Raw genomic sequence first — 19,869 nt, forward strand, 5'->3', positions numbered from 1 at the left:
TCCCTATTTGGCTTTTCCTAATGATTGGATTAGAAGATGGCCTATCATGAATACACAGGTCATCTGCTCACTACACAAATACACAATTAGCTGTCATATGACTTGGTCAAGGCACATGGGAAGATTAAAGGGCAGTACGGCATATTTTAAGCAGTCAATGGGGGCATGGTGACACCTAGCGGGAACACTATTATCATAAGTATTACGTAATTTTTCTCGATTATGACAGCGGATTAAGGGCTGCCGATCTTTCATAATGATTTCATTAGTAAAAAGGGCACTTACGGGATAATTGGCGCTAATAAAGCATTTGTGAAAAGGGCACTACTCAAAAAGAGGGCAGGGCGGTAAGAAAAGGGCACGGGCGGTAAGAAAAGGGCACGGGCGCTGCGCCATTGAAAAACGGGCTAGCTGGAGCACTGATATATTAACACTATTAACACTTAAATTTATCCCAAGCTGTATAAAAATCAAATTGGTTCAGTATTCAGGGGATTCCATAAGATATCAGTTGTTGTACCCAAGGAATAATGTTGTATAAATAATCAAATTTATGTTGTATGTAGATAATAATTTAATTATTATCAGTTTAGTACTTCAGAATATATCATACTTTTGAAGAAGAATACATTTCTACATCTTATCAAATATCTCATGAAGTGAAAGATAAGAAATGTCAAATGAGAGTAATTCAATTATTAATTTAGTTTCTTTTTTAACTGTTGACATCCGATTTTTTTATCCGAATTTAATGGCATTTGATGCACAAGGGAGAAATCGAATAGGACGAAATCAGGACACACATTTCAAAGGAAATCATTCACTTACACAATTTTGATTTTGAACATAAATACGTAAACATGTGCAGACTTTGCTGAAACATTCATTTTAAAAATGAGAGACGAAGTAAACAGCAGCCATTTTGTTGACGTTTCTGTTTCCGTTTTTTTCGGAACACCTTTGGTGTCTCCGCGACATACAATAAGAAATACTTAAATATATTTACTTCATTTTAATTGAATTTAAAAATGGTCATAGTGGGTGATACTAACTTAAATTGTCCTTATTTGGCAATGTCAGTCTCCTTTAGCACCTACAAACATTGAAAAACACGATTTATATAATTCGATAATCATTTACCTATTTAATGTTACTTTGCGGCCGCTCTGTCAGAACTGCTCCAGTGGCGCAATCGGTTAGCGCGCCGTACTTATAGACAGTACCTTCCCCTTGCTTGCGAGGGTTGAGGAAATGCGGAGGCTGTGAGTTCGAGCCTCACCTGGAGCAGGATATTTTTTAACGTTCGTTTTTTTACAATTAATTCATTCCAAGCAATAAGTATGAGTAGTGAGTAAGAAATAGAGCAGAATTTAAATAAAATACGGACACACCAGGTTCCGTTAAATCAAACAAATTGAAATGATTTTAAATTGATAATGTTCGTTTTGAATAAAAAGGCTAATAATCTGCAGGTACACATATAGTTGCTCACATAAGCATAATACACGCCTCTATGTACACGAGTACGTACATTTGTTGGCAACATATAGAGACGCTGCAGCGTGCCTGAGTCTACCTGGTACTGGTTGCCGAAGTGGCATATGAAGGTATTTACCTGTTCTACACGCATTCTTATAGCAGGATGAACGTCCGTGTGTAGGCTTATTGCGTTTGTGGAATACTTGTTGATGATGGCTACTTTGAACTCCTCAGATGAGGTAAACCGTTGGATTTTTAATTAAATATGTGATTATTCTCTTTGCTGCTGTTCATTTACTAATGTTTTTCATAAATATTAGTCAGAAAACAACAATATATTTATTTAGCAATATATCATACACACTCATGCTAAACCACATACACCAAAATGAGCCACATTTTCGGCTGTTTATTACGTAATGGGACATATTACAACAACTTATCATGATTACATGAGTTGAATATAGAATTATTTATATAAATGCAATTCTGTAAACTATGTTGGCATATTCCTGCCATAAAATTATTAACCTGATAACGATCGCGAAATGTTTTGTGTTAATCACCTAATGTTCGCGATAATTATCTTGTTATATATAGTTGATGTTCCGAGGCGAACCATTTGCGGTATGATAAGTAACATAAGTCTAAAAACAAGCTTGAAAGTACCCATAACTGCCAGACTGTTACCTTTTCATGCTGTACAACTCTAACAGGTTGTCTTCTTATGGCTTGCAAATTCCACTTAAAAAGTGACAAAATATAAACTAGATAAGATTCGTGTTTTCACCTATTTATAAATGCATTTCTGGCTTCTAGCTGTAACTTGTTATCTAGTTATGATTTGCACTTAGTCGATAACATAATAACTAGAAAAGATTCGTGTTTCCAGTAACCTATAGATGCACCTAACATTCAGACACTAACATGTTAATATCTAGTTGTGGTTTGCGAATCCACTTCGTTAGTAACATATTAACTGGTTATCTAGATCTGATTCGTGTAACCACATACTAAGTGAAATCGCAAATCATAGTTATATAAATATATTTATAAATTAACTCGGATAACACGAATCTTATTCGCGAACGTTTACATATTATCTTACGGCATTTTTTAGCCACCATAATAAACATATCCAATGTTTCATTTTTCTTAAGATAGCAGTTAATAGAATATTTATACGCAATATTATGTATATCATAAATGTATTTCAAGGATGAGTGCGAGTTCACTGCACGACGTACGATGGACTGCGATACCGCTGACGGCCCAGTGAGACCCTCACACCTCACCACAGACGCTAACCGTAGAGATTCTTTTACCGAGAAAACTTTGTGTACACGTTTTGCTACAGACAACATCGATCGACAGTCTCTGGCAGACAAATCCAAAAGACATTCCGTTGCAGACGACAGCAAAATACATTCGGTTAACGAGGTCAGCGAAATGCATTCAGTTGCAGACGACATCGAAAGTTATTCTGTTGCAGACGACAGCGAGAGACATTCAGTTGCACTGACCGACAGCAAAATACATTCTGTTGTAGACGACAGCGAAAGACATTCTGTTGCAGACGACAGCGAAAGACATTCGGTGGCAGTCGACATCGAAAGTTATTCTATGGCAAACGTCATCGAAAGACAGTCGGTTGCACGCGATATCGAAAGACATTATGTAGCTGACGGCACTGAAAGACATTCTGTGGAGGACGATATCGAAGCGGGCTCTGCCACAGATGTTACTCGTCGTTCTTCTTCAAATGAATCAGAAACAGAAACAAAAGACGAGCGAACAAATGATAACGTTACACACACCAAAGGAACAAGAAAAACTGACGACGGTGAACCCCAGGCGGCATGGAGTCAAGAAGAAATTCAAGCTCTGCTTGTCAAGGCAATAAACTTCCGAGCGCCACTGAAAGACATACGTACAGTTATTCAATGTGGTGCTGATGTTAATAGGCCAATTACAAGTGGACTTCACCCGATTCATTACGCAGCCTACGCAGACGACGTTGCCTGTGTCGAACTTCTACTAAAGTCTGGAGCTAATGTTAATGCTACAGATGAAATAGGGTACACGCCTTTACATTTGGCCGCGCGTAGAGGTAATCAGAGGACACTAAGCAAGCTAATAGAAAATGGTGCTATTATAAACTTCAACGAGCCAGGAGTTGTAATTCACAACACTGAGGAGAAAAATAAACTTGGCTTTACAACTACTGAGCCAATAAACCTTGCTATTCAAAATGGGAATGTGAAATGCGCGGAATTGCTTCTGGACAATGGCGCGCGTGTCAACAACAAGTATTTCATGGGCTATGAAATTTCGCTGGCACCACTGGACGATGTTGATTGTTTAGAGGTTCTCCTGAAACACGGAGCTGATCCAAATGTTTTCAACAGATGTGGGTTATCGCCTTTGATGAAAGCTTGCAAAGACCACCACATCGATGCGGTAAGACTCTTAGTGAAACATGGCACAGACGTTAACGCGCAGTGCCCGCCACTGTTCGAACCAAAGTCCCCTCTACAGTTTGCAATAGCGAGCGGAAATATTGTGATCGTTAACATTCTCCTTGGACGCGGTTCTAAGATCGTTAGGTACGGAGAGTACAAATACAGCGCGCTACACTCAGCTGTCCTTAAAGGGCGCGCGGACATCTGTCGTGTGCTTTTACAGTACGGTGCAGACGTGAATGAACGGACTGAAGAAGGGGCAACCGCTTTGATGCTCGCCTGCTGTACTCTCGAAATGAAGGAGCGCGCTGAGATTGTGAAAATGTTGATAGACGCCGGAGCAGACGTCAACGCGCATGCTCCGTGTTACAGTTACTTTGATCCGTATCTTGCTCCTATTACGGAGTATTTCAAGAACATAGGGAATTCCGAGGACTTTAGTATTATAAAAATGCTTTTGTGTAACGGAGCCAAGGTCCATTTCTGTTCCAGTGAGATTGAAAGCAGTCGGAGAAGGGACCCCTTTTCGATTCTACCTTATTGCCACTGTCTTAGCGGCCATTACGACACTTTCTTCTACGTATTGGATGCCGCTGCGAAATTCAACCCTATGGCGGTTTACGTTAGCCCCAACATCTCGGAAAGCATGAAAGACCAGCTGTTATTGGCTGGTTCCCGGGTTCTAAACCTGAAGCATTTGACCCGCCTCACAATACACGCCAGATTGGGGACCGGTATTCCGGACAAGGTCATGAAACTCCCTCTGCCAGAGATTATTAAGAGTTATCTTCTGTACAAATAAGGCACACTTCTTCGTGTTGTAACCCCTCTTAATACGCGGTATTTAATGGGATTTTAAGTAGGTAGTACATAGGAGACACGAGGCTGGTTTGCGGTACGCAGAAACTCATTTGTTTTGACATTCATGATTCGGTACGGAGTCCCCCGATATATCGCTTGTTATTTGTTACGCGGGATTCGGATTGAAATAAAGGAGTATTCGAAACGCAAGGGCGAAAGGGGTTATTCCCTCTGATATCTGATAAATATACTGTTTCATTGTACGAATTATGTCCGTAAGGTTAGTGGGTAAATTAAATTAAAACACACTTAATTGTATCGCACATTTGACATAAATGTCACCGTATTATATACTTAGTAGTTCATTATTAGAAAGATTGCAAAGTTTCATGACATCAAATAGTAAAATGAATTTAAGCAGTTATGATTTGCTTCAGCTTAAAGTGTTCACGATATGGTCGGTTTCTTATCCATTGTTTTTGTAACATCATCTGTGATCAACTTATCCTCATATGGTCATTTCGGTGAGTTCAGAGTCTCTTTAGTTTCAAAATTGTATTTAGCTTCGGATTTGTTAGTTACAACCAATACGCGTGTACGATGCTCTTAACATTCATAACATGGTGTGCTTCTCGGACATTAAAACTAAACAGTATACTGATTTGGTGTTCCTTGACTTCAAACCCATGAAACCCGCGTACAAATGTTGCGTTCCGTTTTATGTATGGGGAAATTCAGTTGGAGAAATCACTAATGCTTTGCTTTCCACGAGTTTGCTCTGAAATTCTCAGAAATGGATGATATTGTAATACTGAAACTGTCGCTTAACATTTCGATAATATGTGAAACAAATTTGCACGGCTAATTTCCAAATGCTGGGGTGTCCTCTTGTAATATATGAAATATTTGAGCAGCCCCGTTCACTTGTATTTATCATAGAAAAATTATTCAGTGACCCGTGTTAAAATTACTCCTTATACTTCCTTATGATTCTGACTTAGTTTTATATACAGTATATTACGTTAATATTTTATATATTTCAAATGCATTCGAACAACGGACACACCTCGTGGACACACCTCGTGTAGATAAATGAACCTTCCTCTGTTGCTGGTGGTATTTTGATGAAAGTGATTTCGTTTTGCCTGAATGGCAAGTATTGTTGTAAGTTGACTTAGAAAGAATTTTCAACCAATACATACTAGAATTGTCCAGCAAGGGCAGTGGCCTGTCGTATTGTCATAAAAAACAAGAGCAGACACAGACTGCCATATCGCCCTCAGAATTAAGAACAGTACCAACAAGACCTTACGACAAAGAATTACAATTAATTAATGGACCCTTGCTAAAAATACTGCACACAGAGTTATGGTTCTTGTACACTGCACTTATCCTACTTGAGATATCTGTATATGAAATTTAAAATAAATTCTTGAAAGATTTTTCGTGTTATGCTCCGGACAAGAAATCAGTATAAACATTAAAAAGGGTAATAACGAAAAAATACTGTAGCTACAGCTATGGTTCATGTTCACTGCGTTTCAACTCGATGAGATCTATCTGTATATGAAGTTTTAAGTCATTACCTCGAACACTGTACTCGGACGCATACACGCCGACCATTACTATATTCCCTTCGCCTTTCGGGGTAGGATTTACAGATGTTGCGGGGCAACATTCTGGCGGATGGTTGGTACAGTGTTCGTACACTAAATAAAATTCGAGTGTTAAATTAACAACAGCACACCTATAAATGGCTGTGGGTTTTAAAAGGCAGAAGGAATAGTTAATGTTTAAGCTTGAAATGATCGAGGCATGAATCTTTTTTCTTTCTTTTTTAGGCAAATCGGTTTTTGACATTTTTTTCTGTAACCAAAAATGATGAATTCCATGCTTAAGAACATCTGTACAATCTTAATTTGCATTACTGATGTTGTTATAAGCCAAAAACACCTCATTAACATTTTACATTTTTAAAAGAAAAAAGCCACAAATGGGATTTTTTTTTGTCAAGGCAATGCAAGGGTCTAGGATCGGCAACAAATAGGTAGGTCGGGAAACGAAACGTTATTATTTTACGCCTAATACAAAAAAAAATATGCAGACTAAGCAATAAAAAAACACAAAAAAACAACAACAAATTATTAATGACTTTTTTGTACCTTTTCATTAACAAAGTAACACTTAAATCATTTTACGACATCGAGGCTACGTCGACGATGAAGATAACTTGACGACGAAGTGTTGTCAACGACGAGGGCATGTCGACGACGAGTGTTGATGACGATATCGACGTCGACGAAAATGGAATCTTGACGACGAGATAAGTCGACGAGGGTTCGTCTACGACGAAGGTATCTTGATAACGACGACGACGAGGGTATGTTGACGACGAGGGACATTTGTGTATATAAGCAACGAGAGTATCTTGTCAACGTAGTTATCTTGACAAGGAGGGGACCCTGACAACGAGGGTATTTCCACAACGAGGGTCTCGAAAATCTGGGTATTATGAAAACAAGGATATCTCGACAAGGAGGGTACCTGGCAAACGAGGGTATCTTAACAACGGGGGAATCTTGGCAACGGGGGTTTCTTGGCAACGAGGGTATGTTGACAACGAGGGTATGTTGGCAACAAATATATCTCAACAACGAGGGTATCTTGACAACGAGGGTATCTTAACAACGAGTGTATTTTGGCAACGAGGGTTTCTTGATAACGGGTGTATCTTGGCAACGAGGGCATGTTGACAACAAGGGTAAAATGGCAACAAATGTATCACAACAACGAGGGTATCTTGTCAACGAGGATATCTCGACAACGAGGGTATCCTGACAATGAGGGTATATTGACAACGAGGGTATGTTGACAACGAGGATATGTTGACAACGAGAATATCCCGAAAACAAGGATATCTCAACCACGAGGGTTTCTTGACAACGAAGGTATCTCCTTAACGAGGGTATCTCGACAACAAGGATATATCCACAACGAATGTATGTTGACAACGAAAGTATCTCGACAACGTGGGTATGTTGACAGCGAGGGTATATCGACAACGAGTGTTTCTTGACAACGAGGGTATCTCGACAAAGGGGATATCTCGACAATGAAAGTATCTCGACAACGAGGGTATATCGACAACGAGGGTTTCTTGACAACGAGGGTATCTCCACAACGAATGTATCTCACCAACGAGGGTACATCGACAACGAAGATGTCTTTACAACGAAAGTTTCTCGACAACGAGGGTATGTTGACAACGAGGGTATATCGAAAACGAATGTATCTCGACAACGAGGGTTTCTTGACAACGATGGTATCTCGACAACGAGGTTTCTTGACAACGAGGGTATCTCGACAACGAGGGTTACTTGACATCGACGGTATGTTGACAACAAGGGTATCTCGACAACGAAGGTATCTCGACAACGAGGGTTTCTTGACAACGATGGTATCACGACAACGAGGGTTTCTTGACAACGAAGGTATCTCGACAACGAGGGTTTCTTGAAAACGATGGTATCTCGACAACGAGGGTTTCTTAACAACGATGTTATCACGACAACGAGGGTTTCTTGACAACGATGGTATCACGACGAGGGTTTCTTGACATCGATGGTATGTTGACAACTAGGGTATATCCGCAACGATGGTATCTTGACATCGATGGTGTCTCGACATCGAATGTATCTCGACAGCGAGGGTTTCTAGGCAACGAGGATTCCTTGTCAATTAGGGTATCTTGACAAAGAGGGAATGTTGACAACGAGAGTATGTTGAAAACTATGGTATCTTGACAACGAAGGTATCTTGACAACGAGGGACCTTGACAACGAAAGTATCTTGGCTACGAGGGTATCTCGGCAACGAGGGTTTCTTGACAACGAGGGTGTCTCGACATCGAAGGTATCTCGACAGGGAGGGTATCTTGACCACGAGGGAACGTTGACAACGAGAGTCTCCTGACAAGGAGGGTATCTTGACAACGAAGATATCTTGACAACGATAGTATATTGACAATGAGGGTATATTGACAACGAGGCTATATTGACAATGAGGGTATATTGGTAACGAGGGGTGTCTTGACAACGAGAATCTTTACAAAGAGGGTATTTTGACAACGAGATTATCTTGACAACGAGAGTATGTTGACAACGAGGGCATGTTGACAACGAGAGTTTGTTGACAACGAGTGTATTTTGACATCGAATATATCTCGGCAACTTTGGTTTCTAGACAACGAGGGTATCTCGGCAACTACGGTATCTCGACAATGAGGGTATCCTGACAAAGAGGGTATCTCAACAACGAGGGTATCTCGTCAATGAGGGTATCCTGACAACGAGTGTCTGTCGACAACGAGGGTAAGTTGTCAACGAGGATATCTCGACAACAAGGGTATGTAAACAACGAGAGTATGTTGACAACGAGAGTATGTTGACAACGAGAGTATGTTGACAACGAGGGCATGTTGACAACGAGGGCATGTTGACAACGAGGGCATTTTGACAACGAGAGTATGTTGACAACGAGGGCATGTTGGCAACGAGAGTTTCTTGTATAGTGGACGTGTGTTTCCGGTCATGTGACCGGTGCTGGAAAAACTCATCTTACACCCCCATGTAAGATGAGTCACGCGCAACAACGGGCCATTTCTTATTTCTTTTATTGTATGGTTTATGAAAAGTATATAATGCAATTTCAATAAAACAGATTCAAAAATATAAGTTTACAATACTTTTAATTTAAATTGAAAATAAATAATCGTAAAAGCGCGATTTTTGGACGTTGATAGTGATTTAAAATTACTGCGCTTTATGACGTCAGTACACAACGTCGCACGCGCTTTTTAGGGAACTGTACAAAAGTGCGTTTTCTACGTCAACTTTTCCACAAATTTATAATTTTAGGTATGCATGAAAAATATCAATCATGATCGAAAATTCCGACCCTCGGGCACGCTGCGTGCCCGCTAACTCGGCAAGCCTCGTTACCACCTAACGCACGTGCCCTCGGGTCGGATTTTTCTATCCGTACCGGAAACACATGATAGATACTTATAATGTTGACAACGAGAGTATGTTGACAACGAATGTATCTCGGCAACGACGGTTTCTCGACAACGAGGCTATCTCGACAACAAGGGTACGTTGACAACGAATGTAACGTGACAACGAACGTATCTCGACAACGGAGGTATCTTTGCAACAAGGGTCTCAACAACGAAGGTATCTCTTCAACGGGGGTATTTCGACAACGAAGGTATCTCGACAACGAGGGTCTCTACAACGACGGTATCTCGACAACGAGGGTATATCGACAACGAGGGTATCTCGACAACGAGGGTATCTCGACAACGAGGGTCTCTACAACGACGGTATGTCGACAACGAGGGTATCTCGACAACGAGGGTATATCGACAACGAGGGTATCTCGACAACGAAGGTATCTCGACAACGAGGGTATATCGACAACGAGGGTATCTCGACAACGAGGGTCTCTACAACGACTGTATCTCGACAACGAGGGTATCTCGACAACGAGGGTATCTCGACAACGAGGGTCTCTACAACGACGGTATCTCGACAACGAGGGTATCTCGACAACGAGGGTTTCTACAACGAGGGTATCTCGACAACGAGGGTATCTCGACAACGAGGGTCTCTACAACGACGGTATCTCGACAACGAGGGTATATCGACAACGAGGGTCTCTACAACGACGGTATCTCGACAACGAGGGTATCTCGACAACGAGGGTATCTCGACAACGAGGGTATATCGACAACGAGGGTCTCTTCAACGAGGGTATCTCGACAACGACGGTATCTCGACAACGAGGGTATCTCGACAACGAGGGTCTCTACAACGACGGTATCTCGCGGTAAGATATGGAGCAAGCTGGGTTGTTGTTTTTTTGACACGACAGGCGGTGTTTGCTGCATAATGGTGAACAGGAACGGGTCCGTCGGGACAGGCATCGGGATCATCAGGAAAGGCAAGGAGTTCTTATTTTCGTGCATTTCACATTAGAAACGTCTTTGTGTACACTGAAGGACATTGACAAAGACTTCATTTGGCCATTTGTATTTCTCTGTGTTTACGGGCTAACATAACATATAAATTGTTCAGCCGCCCACCTCCCCTGACACACACAAGCACATTTTCACGCACACGCACATGTACGCGCAGACGCACGCACACGCACGAACCTACGCCGCATTATTTTTGTTTATCAAAATGTTTTTAATTAAGGACCAATTTTTCACAACAGAAGTCCGCGCAAAATAGGCACAAGCTTTAGACGCGCTTTTCTGTATATAAAACATGGTTCCTATATTTATTTAGTTTGGTTTCTAGTTTACTTTTTACACGTCCATTAGTTCACAATGACTCGTTATTAGGTCACACGCCAACTTTGTCACTGTTCAACCCCTGGAAGTTGAATCAATATTGTTTTTAAAACCATGGCTTCACTGTACATCGATTAAACAGATCCATTCTCAGAAGTAAATGGCTTTATGATTTATCCGTCATTTTTCAGGGAATCTTATACATGTTATACGCTGTAACCAATACACATGAATAATTCAGTGTTCGCGATATGTTCAAAGGAATACATCATTCCAATAAACTCTCAGGTAAGTAGGGATTTCCAATGCTTATTAAATAAAATATCATAGCATTGTACGTTTGATAGTGTTTGCACAACACAAATGAAAACTACATAAGAGATCTATCGATACGTTTAAATCTTGCTAATGTCATCGGTTACGTCTGCCTACAATCTAGTCTTCTCTGACTTGTAAAATATTGCATGTTGCAGACACAATGACGCTCACTGCTTTGTGGCTCCATGGAGACACACCCGTGTAATCGGAGAAACTTCCTACGTGTGCTATGCTCATCGACGACCGGAAGTGACGTTATACAAGGAGTCGGGTCCGTCATGGTGCTGGGCGGGACCACTCTGTTGGTGACGGGAGCCATCTTTTCAGGGGTCGCCTACAGCGGGACGGACGCGACGTCATCGCCCTCCTTTCGGTTGATGGGGCCACTTCTGATTGGGCTATCAGCCGTCATCGTTGGGGTGGGTTACTCAATGTGCCATTTTAGCGACTTGAAGCAAATGTGGTTATTTTACAAGCGCAGGAAACAGATGGCGTACATACGGAGACGTGATATTACTGATGACATCGCAGAAGACTTCAGGGTAATGCCGTTTAAAGGGGCGCTTTGTGCAATATGTTTCCAATGCCTGATATGTGTTATTATTCGTAGATACAGGAATTGTGGTCTAAACGTCTTGGCGGAAAATCAGGACGTTGAGCTCGGCCCGAAGACTACATCAGCGGCAATTCAAGGTCGAAACGAGAAATTTTCATCCCTGGGCTCACTAAGACAGTGCAAAGTTTCCCCAGAACCAGTCTCTACAGAAAGTAACGGGAATTCGCTCGCAGAGTAACCTTACATTTGATATATCTAGTGTATTATTATTTAATTATCTGTCATGTGCTTTCAAAACTGAGCTGCATTGTGATAGGACAACTAGACCAAAACTATTCATATTCAATTCTGTATGTACAATTAATGTATATATGTAATATATTTGTAAATATGTTGGATCTTTTGTTAATGCATAATAATGCATAATAAATATCGAAAAATTCTTTACAATGCTTCAAGAATGGCGAGCATACATACATGAAAACATGCAAAGACGGGCTCGTCCGTCCGTCCGCCCGTCCGTCTGGGTTTATGTTGTCTCCGACACACTCTTTGTATTTGCTTGCTTGGCCATTTGACGAAGATGTTGTACCATGGAAGACGACGTGCAGAGCCGCGGTTTCTTCCAGCTTGAACGTTCAAGGTCAAGGTCAAGGTCACGTTTAAATGTTTAAGTTTAGACACACAAAATCGCATAGTCATTCCCATTATAGTTTTTTTCCAACATAATGGCTATAATTTTCACATTTCAACCGCGGCGTAAAGTGATCCCACTCATCCTCTTCTCCTTGACCGAACATTGTACCATTTAATAATTATTTAAATGCACACGGTTAAGGGGTTCCGAATCGAGGGGAACTTCTCGCCAATACGTTTTGGATATAACAAGTACCAGGCGACTCCAGGATTTGCCGTAACTTATGGGTGCTACATTTTGACTTGCTCCCCTTCCCCAATACCTAAATATTCTTGGTTTTAACAGTTGGGAAGGGGGGCTTGCTCCCTCAAGAAAATTTTAACAATTTCTAGTCCGAAATGGTGCTTTTCCGTCGTAGTTTTTAACTTTGACTCTCTTATATGGAACTAAAAAGTAAACTTGGACGATCTTAGCGGGAGGGCGATGGGCTGGATGCGCCCCACCCTGGATACGCTAGTGCACTGAATTTAAATATATTACTAGTTGTCTAAAATTCCACTCTGTGAGCTGTATTCTTTGCGTATAAAAATTGGAACAATATCCGCTCATGGGCTTTGGTTCGTCAAGAAATATGACCAAGAGTTGTCAATTTCTAAACCGTATCATTTAACAATTAAATCTGAAACATAAGCGAAGAATGAAAACTCAAGTGAGCTAAAATAAGACAAAAACAGTTGTCTCCCTTATACGTAAGAATTTGATGGATTTCGCAATGGGACAATAATTGTCCCCCTTCCCCCTACCGCAGTTTGTTTACCCGTTGCTAGGAACAACGAAAGTTTGTTCTTAAAGTAAACCCAATAACCCTATAGATACAACTTGAGTAAATATCGGATATCCCATGTATGGCACGCCAAGATTAACGTTATTTCCTTTTAGTTCCTGTCGGAGCCTTGGGGTATAGCCTTTGGATTTTCAGGTAAGTGTTTATGCTCTGATCGGTTTAAGTTTGCTTATAATTATGTTTTGATATAATTATGAAATATCAAAGTGTGACAGTTTATGTCTTAACCTGAACGACAAAGAGTTGTATGGAGCGTATGTAAGCAAACACATGTAAACAATGCAACATTGACGTGTCAAAATGTGCATCCATGATGGATACTTGGAACTGACCGGCCCATACACAAATGTATGTACGTGTGCCTCCAAAGCTCATGTCTAAGTTATTGTTTTTTGAAAATGACAGTTTTTTGTGAAAGGCTCTTTATATTTCATAAAATTTCGAATAAGCAACCGTGTTTGAGTGTTTTTTCTGTCTTGTTTTCTTTAAGATTGGATTGATTACTTAAGTATCCGACACTAATATGTTAATTCTGGATGCCGTGGGATCCAGTTTTAGTTTTGGTAGAAAGCTCTTATGTGTAGAAAATGACTATATATAATTTGTACCTAAAATAGCCGTACCTAACACATCAGCTTTTTGGCCATAAAGATTACAAAATAGATAATTTCACGTCTGATTTCGATTGAAAAAAAGAGCAAACATTCAAACAGCAAATCAGCAATCAGTGTCATATAACATAATCCTCATCCTACATAGGATCACTAGGCATCATAATTAATGGGGCTTTCAGAAAAAAGCTTCTGTGTGGGTCGGGTAACTTTGATAAGAGATATGCCTGAGTATACGTTAGTGAGGCTCTTCCTTTGTTTGTAGAAGGGTCTTATGAACGTAAATGTACAATATGTTACCACTTTTGTTGAATAACACTGCGCGGTAGTTCAATAAAAGCTATATAGGCACGATATGGAGTCGGTGTGAATCATACTATATCAATACAAGAATCAATAGCAATTATTATTTGAAAAGGAACTTATAACGCATCTCAGTTTGAAACCCGATCAGTTCCGGGAGCGGTTGTATCCGGGTGCCATTGTGTGCAATGAATGGCCGCCGCCTTGCGTCCCCGGGGGTAGCCCACATACGCGGTACCACTGTTTACATAGAACAAACGTGAACATGTATATAGATACAAGCGTATACAGCTACTGGTCGTTAAAACCATGGCAAGCACAAAAATAAATGAATAAACAAACAAATATATACATAAATAAATACATAAATAGATAAAAAGATGAATAGAAAATAAATAAACAAACGAACGAACAAACAAACTCACGAACAAACAAACAACAACTATTCTCTTAAAGAAGTTCATGCAATGCCCAGTGCGTCAAGAATGAAGATTTTCAGCTAATATTTCACGAAATTCTGTTCGAATACAACGCGTTTGAAGTGTCGCAATGATAACTGGAAACGGGCAAATTGTTGTCCCAGGGCTACCTGCTCGTTATTTTTTCATTATTTTTATTGGTGACTAAAAGAATTCGTTCAGACATTTTCTGGCCATAAATGAATACATAGCAAGCAAATGCGTTGAAATAAGTGGTAATATTTAAAATACATTGCAGTTATCATGTTCATCGAAGATTTGCAATGTAAATTACTTTATAACTTGCAATAACTCTTGTACTTTTAACATGAGCCCACACAGGGGGTCCAACGTAAATTATTTTTTGCGGAAATTTAAATGAGGACATGTTCGGATTTTAAGGATATTTTGACCTGGTAAGTAGGTTTATACCACTGTTCTTGTAATATTATTACGCTTACACGGAGGCCACACGTGTAAGCCACTCTCGGTTGTATAACCTATGTTTCTAGAGGCCTTAACAAAAAAAAATTGAATGTATAAGCTGAAAGATTGTTTGTTTACAATGTGAAAATAACTGTTTTTGTTAAGGCCCCTAGAAGCATAGGTTAAAAAACCGAGTTGCCTCCGAGAGGCGTACTGATATTACTGTTACAGTGATATAAACCTACTAAACAAAAAATCGCCATTTTGTTTCGCATTGAACAAGTCCCTCACTTAAATTTCCGCCAAAAATAGATTGCCACAGACATCGTAATTCTATGAACAACTTTGCGAACTTGACGCAAGTATCTTGGCTACAATGGTCCTGATAAATTATTCAGTTCACGCTGAGATTTTATTGTTGATTGTTCACTAGCACAAAAAGCCATTAAGTCAGTGGATGAATTTACATGAGAGAGCAATTAAACATTGGAGTATTCCTACCCGAGCATGCATTTTCAGCATCTCTCAAAACAATGACAAATATGGATTGTTGTTCGTAATTGTCACACTATTATCACCTCACATATTCAGGTGGCATTTACTGTTAGCTTCTTTGAGTTTGACCAATGTGTTCAGGATTAAACTATTTCAACATATTTTATTGTGGGCGTAAAAACACTGCTTTACAGAAATTAAAAAAAAAATCACTAACTTCATATCTAATTCTCCATATGTGTAAAATTCGTTTTCAAGGTGATGACGCTGCAATATTCTTTCGCAAGTGCTAGCGCCGCATCCAATGAGTGACGCTGATGAGGGCGAGAAGGCAGGGTGTATGAAGATGCGGATCGTGGAGTACCATAACCACAAGACCCTCCTGGGCCCCTGCCTCATAAGCTTCAGTCTTCCCTTGCTGATTCCTGGTGTCACGCTTACTGTCGTCGGCTCAGTGGACAATGACGTCACGTTCCAAGCGTTCGGAGGATGGCACATTGCCGGCATTGTGATATTGACTATAGCTCTACTTCTCTTGCTTTGTGGCATCTTGCTAAAATGCTGCTTTAGACCAATTATTAGTGCAGACATCGAAAAACATTTGACTCCTATGCATTCTCGTGTCACTGGGAGTAAGAATCTTGGTTATGAAGGCGAGTCTGTGGAACATTTAGGTGCAGTGCTCAATAATAAAGTAGGCCACCACGATCCGGCCGGCTCACATCGAGTTGTTTCTACTCACGACAAGAAAGAAGTGCCAAACAAAAGTAAAAACAATTCCAACATAGGTAATACTGACAATAAGACTTCAAAACCCCAGGTACCAGTTTCTAGTGACAACCAGCGTTCTAGAAAGGATGACGTTGGAACAAAACCATACAACGAACGTGCAGTTGATGTTGGCGACGAGCTGGAAGAAAATAAACGTAATCGCCATACCAAGAAACATCGAAATGACCATCCTTCTACGCCGATTGGACATGATGGCGAAGTGACGTCACACCCCTCTGGTATCATTACAAAAGTGACGGCGTCGATTACTGCTGAAGCCGAGGCGTCGGCTCATTCCAGCGACCCGGCTGAAAACTCGTCGTATGTATAACTTTTATGATCGTTAACTAGTGATTATTGTAAGATACAACACATATCTGATTTAATTAACACTAACCACGACGCTTTTACATGTGAACGGTGGTTGCGTTTGAAATGGGCTTATGTTTTTTTTTAAACTTTTAAAACATAATTATTTTTTGTCAGGGTTTTACTTTTAAATTGATTTTTTTTTAATTTGTCCAAAAACACATCTTACACGTCCGTTCCACAGTTTATGATGCCGTTAATAAAGTAAATTGTTTTTTGTTCAGACTTTCGAGCAGCGATTTAAGGATACGTTTATAGAAAATTATGGTACAAAGAAGTATATATATATATATATATACATATATGGCGTATTTTGATCACATCACCAGGTTACATCACGGTAGGCGCATGTACATGTTTAACATGATAACACAGCACCTTCCATTTAATGTAATATATTGTTTCCTTATTCAAGCACACAAACATGGAATGCTAAATAATATATTTTTATTCCCCATTGTTACTGGACTTCAGAAAAAATTGGAGAAAAACAAATTGTGTAGGTACAAACGCTTGTGGGTTCGTTTTCAGACATTACTAGGTCTAGTTCCATGTTAACGATGGCACTCTGAGTGACCGCTGGTGCAGACAAGAGTACCGCGAGCGGCTACAAACGCTCGTCTGTTATCATAGTTTTCAGTCAAAAAGGAGTATAGATCAACAAGTAAAATTCAGAATTCCGTGCCTTGCTACACATAGGTGCAATGTCTCTGGCATCTTGTGTACTGATTTGGATATCTTGTATATGTTTTGAGTAATGACCATTGAAGTGAATGTTTTGAAAGCCTCCGACGCTGACCAAGGTTATCACATTACCACGATAGTTTTCTTTAAAAAAACCCACCCCAGACGAGTTGGAAAAAAATCACCACCAGCAATACTACAATAGCAACATAATAACGCAGTAGCATTTAAGCTTTTAAACAAGTGGTCACCAGAGTACCGTATTAATATAGTAGACATTCATTGGCTTTTGTCTCTGTAATGCTTTCATTTGAAAGGGATTATTGATTTTATTTTTTCTACAAGCACGGCAAAGTTTAAATTGATGTTGCCACACTATTCCATTACGTTTATACCTTTTAAATGTATGCACACACCTTTTACGTTGATAATGTTTCAGAAAATAGGAAAACAACCGCACTGAAAAGGTTTGCATATTATTCAAAGTGTATCAATTGGCAATCGACATTATTTGCCTTTGACCAGCTTCAAAATATATATTGTGCGCCCACAGAAACTGTTCAAGCTAATAAGCCCTCCAGCTTCCATAAACTGTGCCAGTTCTTAAACAGTCCTGAAATGTTTTAACAGTTTTAATCTTCTTTATATTTTATATATCTTTAATATTTTGCCGCATGTGTGTTGTTTTCATTTTGTTTTTCTTTTTTCACGTTTAATTTAAAAACTTCCATTCTTCCGTTTCTAGCAGTTTCTAGATTCACTTGCATGTTGCATGTATGAAGTTCTACAACAAATCCACACATGTGCACCCTTCTCCTTTTTTATTTTCGTATTCTAGTATAAACGGAATAATGAAATAACATATGACTTATATGGCTGAATACATAATTTAATGCGTTTCAAGTAAGAACTCAGCTAAGATGCGACCCATAAAATAGTTCGTATATATATTGTTATGTCGAATCGTGTTATAGTTACATACTCGTTCATGCCTAGATTTTATTGAATATCAATACTTATTATTGATCCACAACCATTTTCAGTTTTATCCCGGAGGTAAAGAAAAAGAAAAAGAAAAAAAGAAAGAAACGCAATAGCAACCTTTCTAGCGCCTCAGTGGCCCAGAGTTTGGCGGAGGAAACTGAAGGGAAACAGACGACAGGGTCACGTAATGAACTTCCGGTGTTGCGCTCCCCTCCAAATGTCCAAAAGCAGACAGACGGCACTATAGAGGAGAAATCAGAGGATGCACTGTTGACAGAGACAAGATTGAAGGACGAAATAAGTCATAGGTCCGCGCTGGTTAACGAGGGGGAATCACATCACCACTCGTCACATCTCCATGTTCACTTCCCGAATACACCGGAAGTTACGTCACGTTCACCAGAACGCGATGAAATAGATGTGTGATTTAAATAATGTGATAAAATCATTATTTGATATTAATATTATCTTAAGCTCACATATTATTTTTTAAATGCTTTGTTGTTATTATTTGTATATACAAATGTACTGTTTCACCGTTTGTTCATACCAAGTTGTTCATCAGGGTTCAATTGGTCGGTTATTGGTTATTCATGGGCATTTTCATCACTTTTGTATTTTTTAATTATCTAATTTGTTTTTTTATATCTTAAAGATAAAAAAATATTTTTTTATATACGAAACCTTCACTATATCGAAAAAATGCTTGCATGTTCATCTTGAATTTTTCATTCTGTTACTTATGTTCAACTGTGATATATAATGTTCCCTTATATATGTACATAGTATTGTAGAAATGCATTCCTTCTGCTGGACAGACTTACATGTGCTACTTTTATGTTAACGTTTCTAGCGATATTTATTTTTAATAAACATGACTAAAATTGAAACACATACATTTTGTATTTGAATACCATATTGAAGAATTATGCGGTGATGTCATGCTGATAAACACTACGTTGACCTTCGTTACCATTATGGTCATACCGTTAATGTTGATGACAGGGCCATCCAGTTCATCTGTCCACACTTTGGTATCCGCTTTCTCATAGGTTTGAACCAAGAAAAATAACTTGGCATAAATGTCCATCACAGGAAAACGAGTTTTTTTTGCATTAAACACCAGTATGGCCAGGATTATTGGCCAATATAATGGTGTTATGTTACAAAGTTCATATCCACTATGTACCTTTGATACGCCGCATTTTTGGTAGCGATGACTACGATTCCAAACTCGTTATAGGTACGAAATTTGTCGCTACCAAATTACGGTGTAACATGCCTTTTAATAACAGTGGTGAATGTTTAACCAC

General features: G+C 39.5%; 3 protein-coding genes and 1 non-coding gene across 5 annotated transcripts in view; 3 read left to right on the forward strand and 1 right to left on the reverse strand.

The window, feature by feature from the left end:
• The window catches only part of LOC128218278 (TATA element modulatory factor-like), a 30,359-nt gene extending 29,409 nt beyond the window's left edge, over nt 1-950 (reverse strand). For both annotated transcript variants that reach the window (XM_052925923.1, XM_052925914.1), the window contains exon 1: nt 829-950. The gene's annotated coding sequence lies outside the window, so the exon portion shown is untranslated. The remainder of the gene's footprint in view (nt 1-828) is intronic.
• Nucleotides 951-1,177: 227 nt separating this feature from the next.
• Nucleotides 1,178-1,287, forward strand: Trnai-uau (transfer RNA isoleucine (anticodon UAU)). The gene is made up of 2 exons: nt 1,178-1,215; nt 1,252-1,287. It is a non-coding gene; the product is annotated as a tRNA-Ile (tRNA).
• Nucleotides 1,288-1,559: 272 nt separating this feature from the next.
• LOC128225204 (putative ankyrin repeat protein RF_0381) lies at nt 1,560-5,397 on the forward strand. Its single transcript, XM_052935274.1, has 2 exons — nt 1,560-1,718; nt 2,698-5,397. Exons 1-2 carry the CDS (start codon nt 1,689-1,691, stop codon nt 4,741-4,743), a joined length of 2,076 nt encoding a protein of 691 aa, XP_052791234.1. The 5' UTR covers nt 1,560-1,688; the 3' UTR covers nt 4,744-5,397.
• An 8,065-nt stretch (nt 5,398-13,462) lies between these two features.
• Nucleotides 13,463-19,435, forward strand: LOC128219658 (uncharacterized). Its single transcript, XM_052927557.1, has 3 exons — nt 13,463-13,590; nt 16,007-16,840; nt 18,616-19,435. Exons 2-3 carry the CDS (start codon nt 16,053-16,055, stop codon nt 18,980-18,982), a joined length of 1,155 nt encoding a protein of 384 aa, XP_052783517.1. The 5' UTR covers nt 13,463-13,590; nt 16,007-16,052; the 3' UTR covers nt 18,983-19,435.
• Nucleotides 19,436-19,869: the final 434 nt, after the last annotated feature.

Source organism: Mya arenaria, chromosome 2, assembly GCF_026914265.1.
Source record: "Mya arenaria isolate MELC-2E11 chromosome 2, ASM2691426v1".
NCBI classification, from domain to species: Eukaryota; Metazoa; Mollusca; class Bivalvia; order Myida; family Myidae; genus Mya; species Mya arenaria.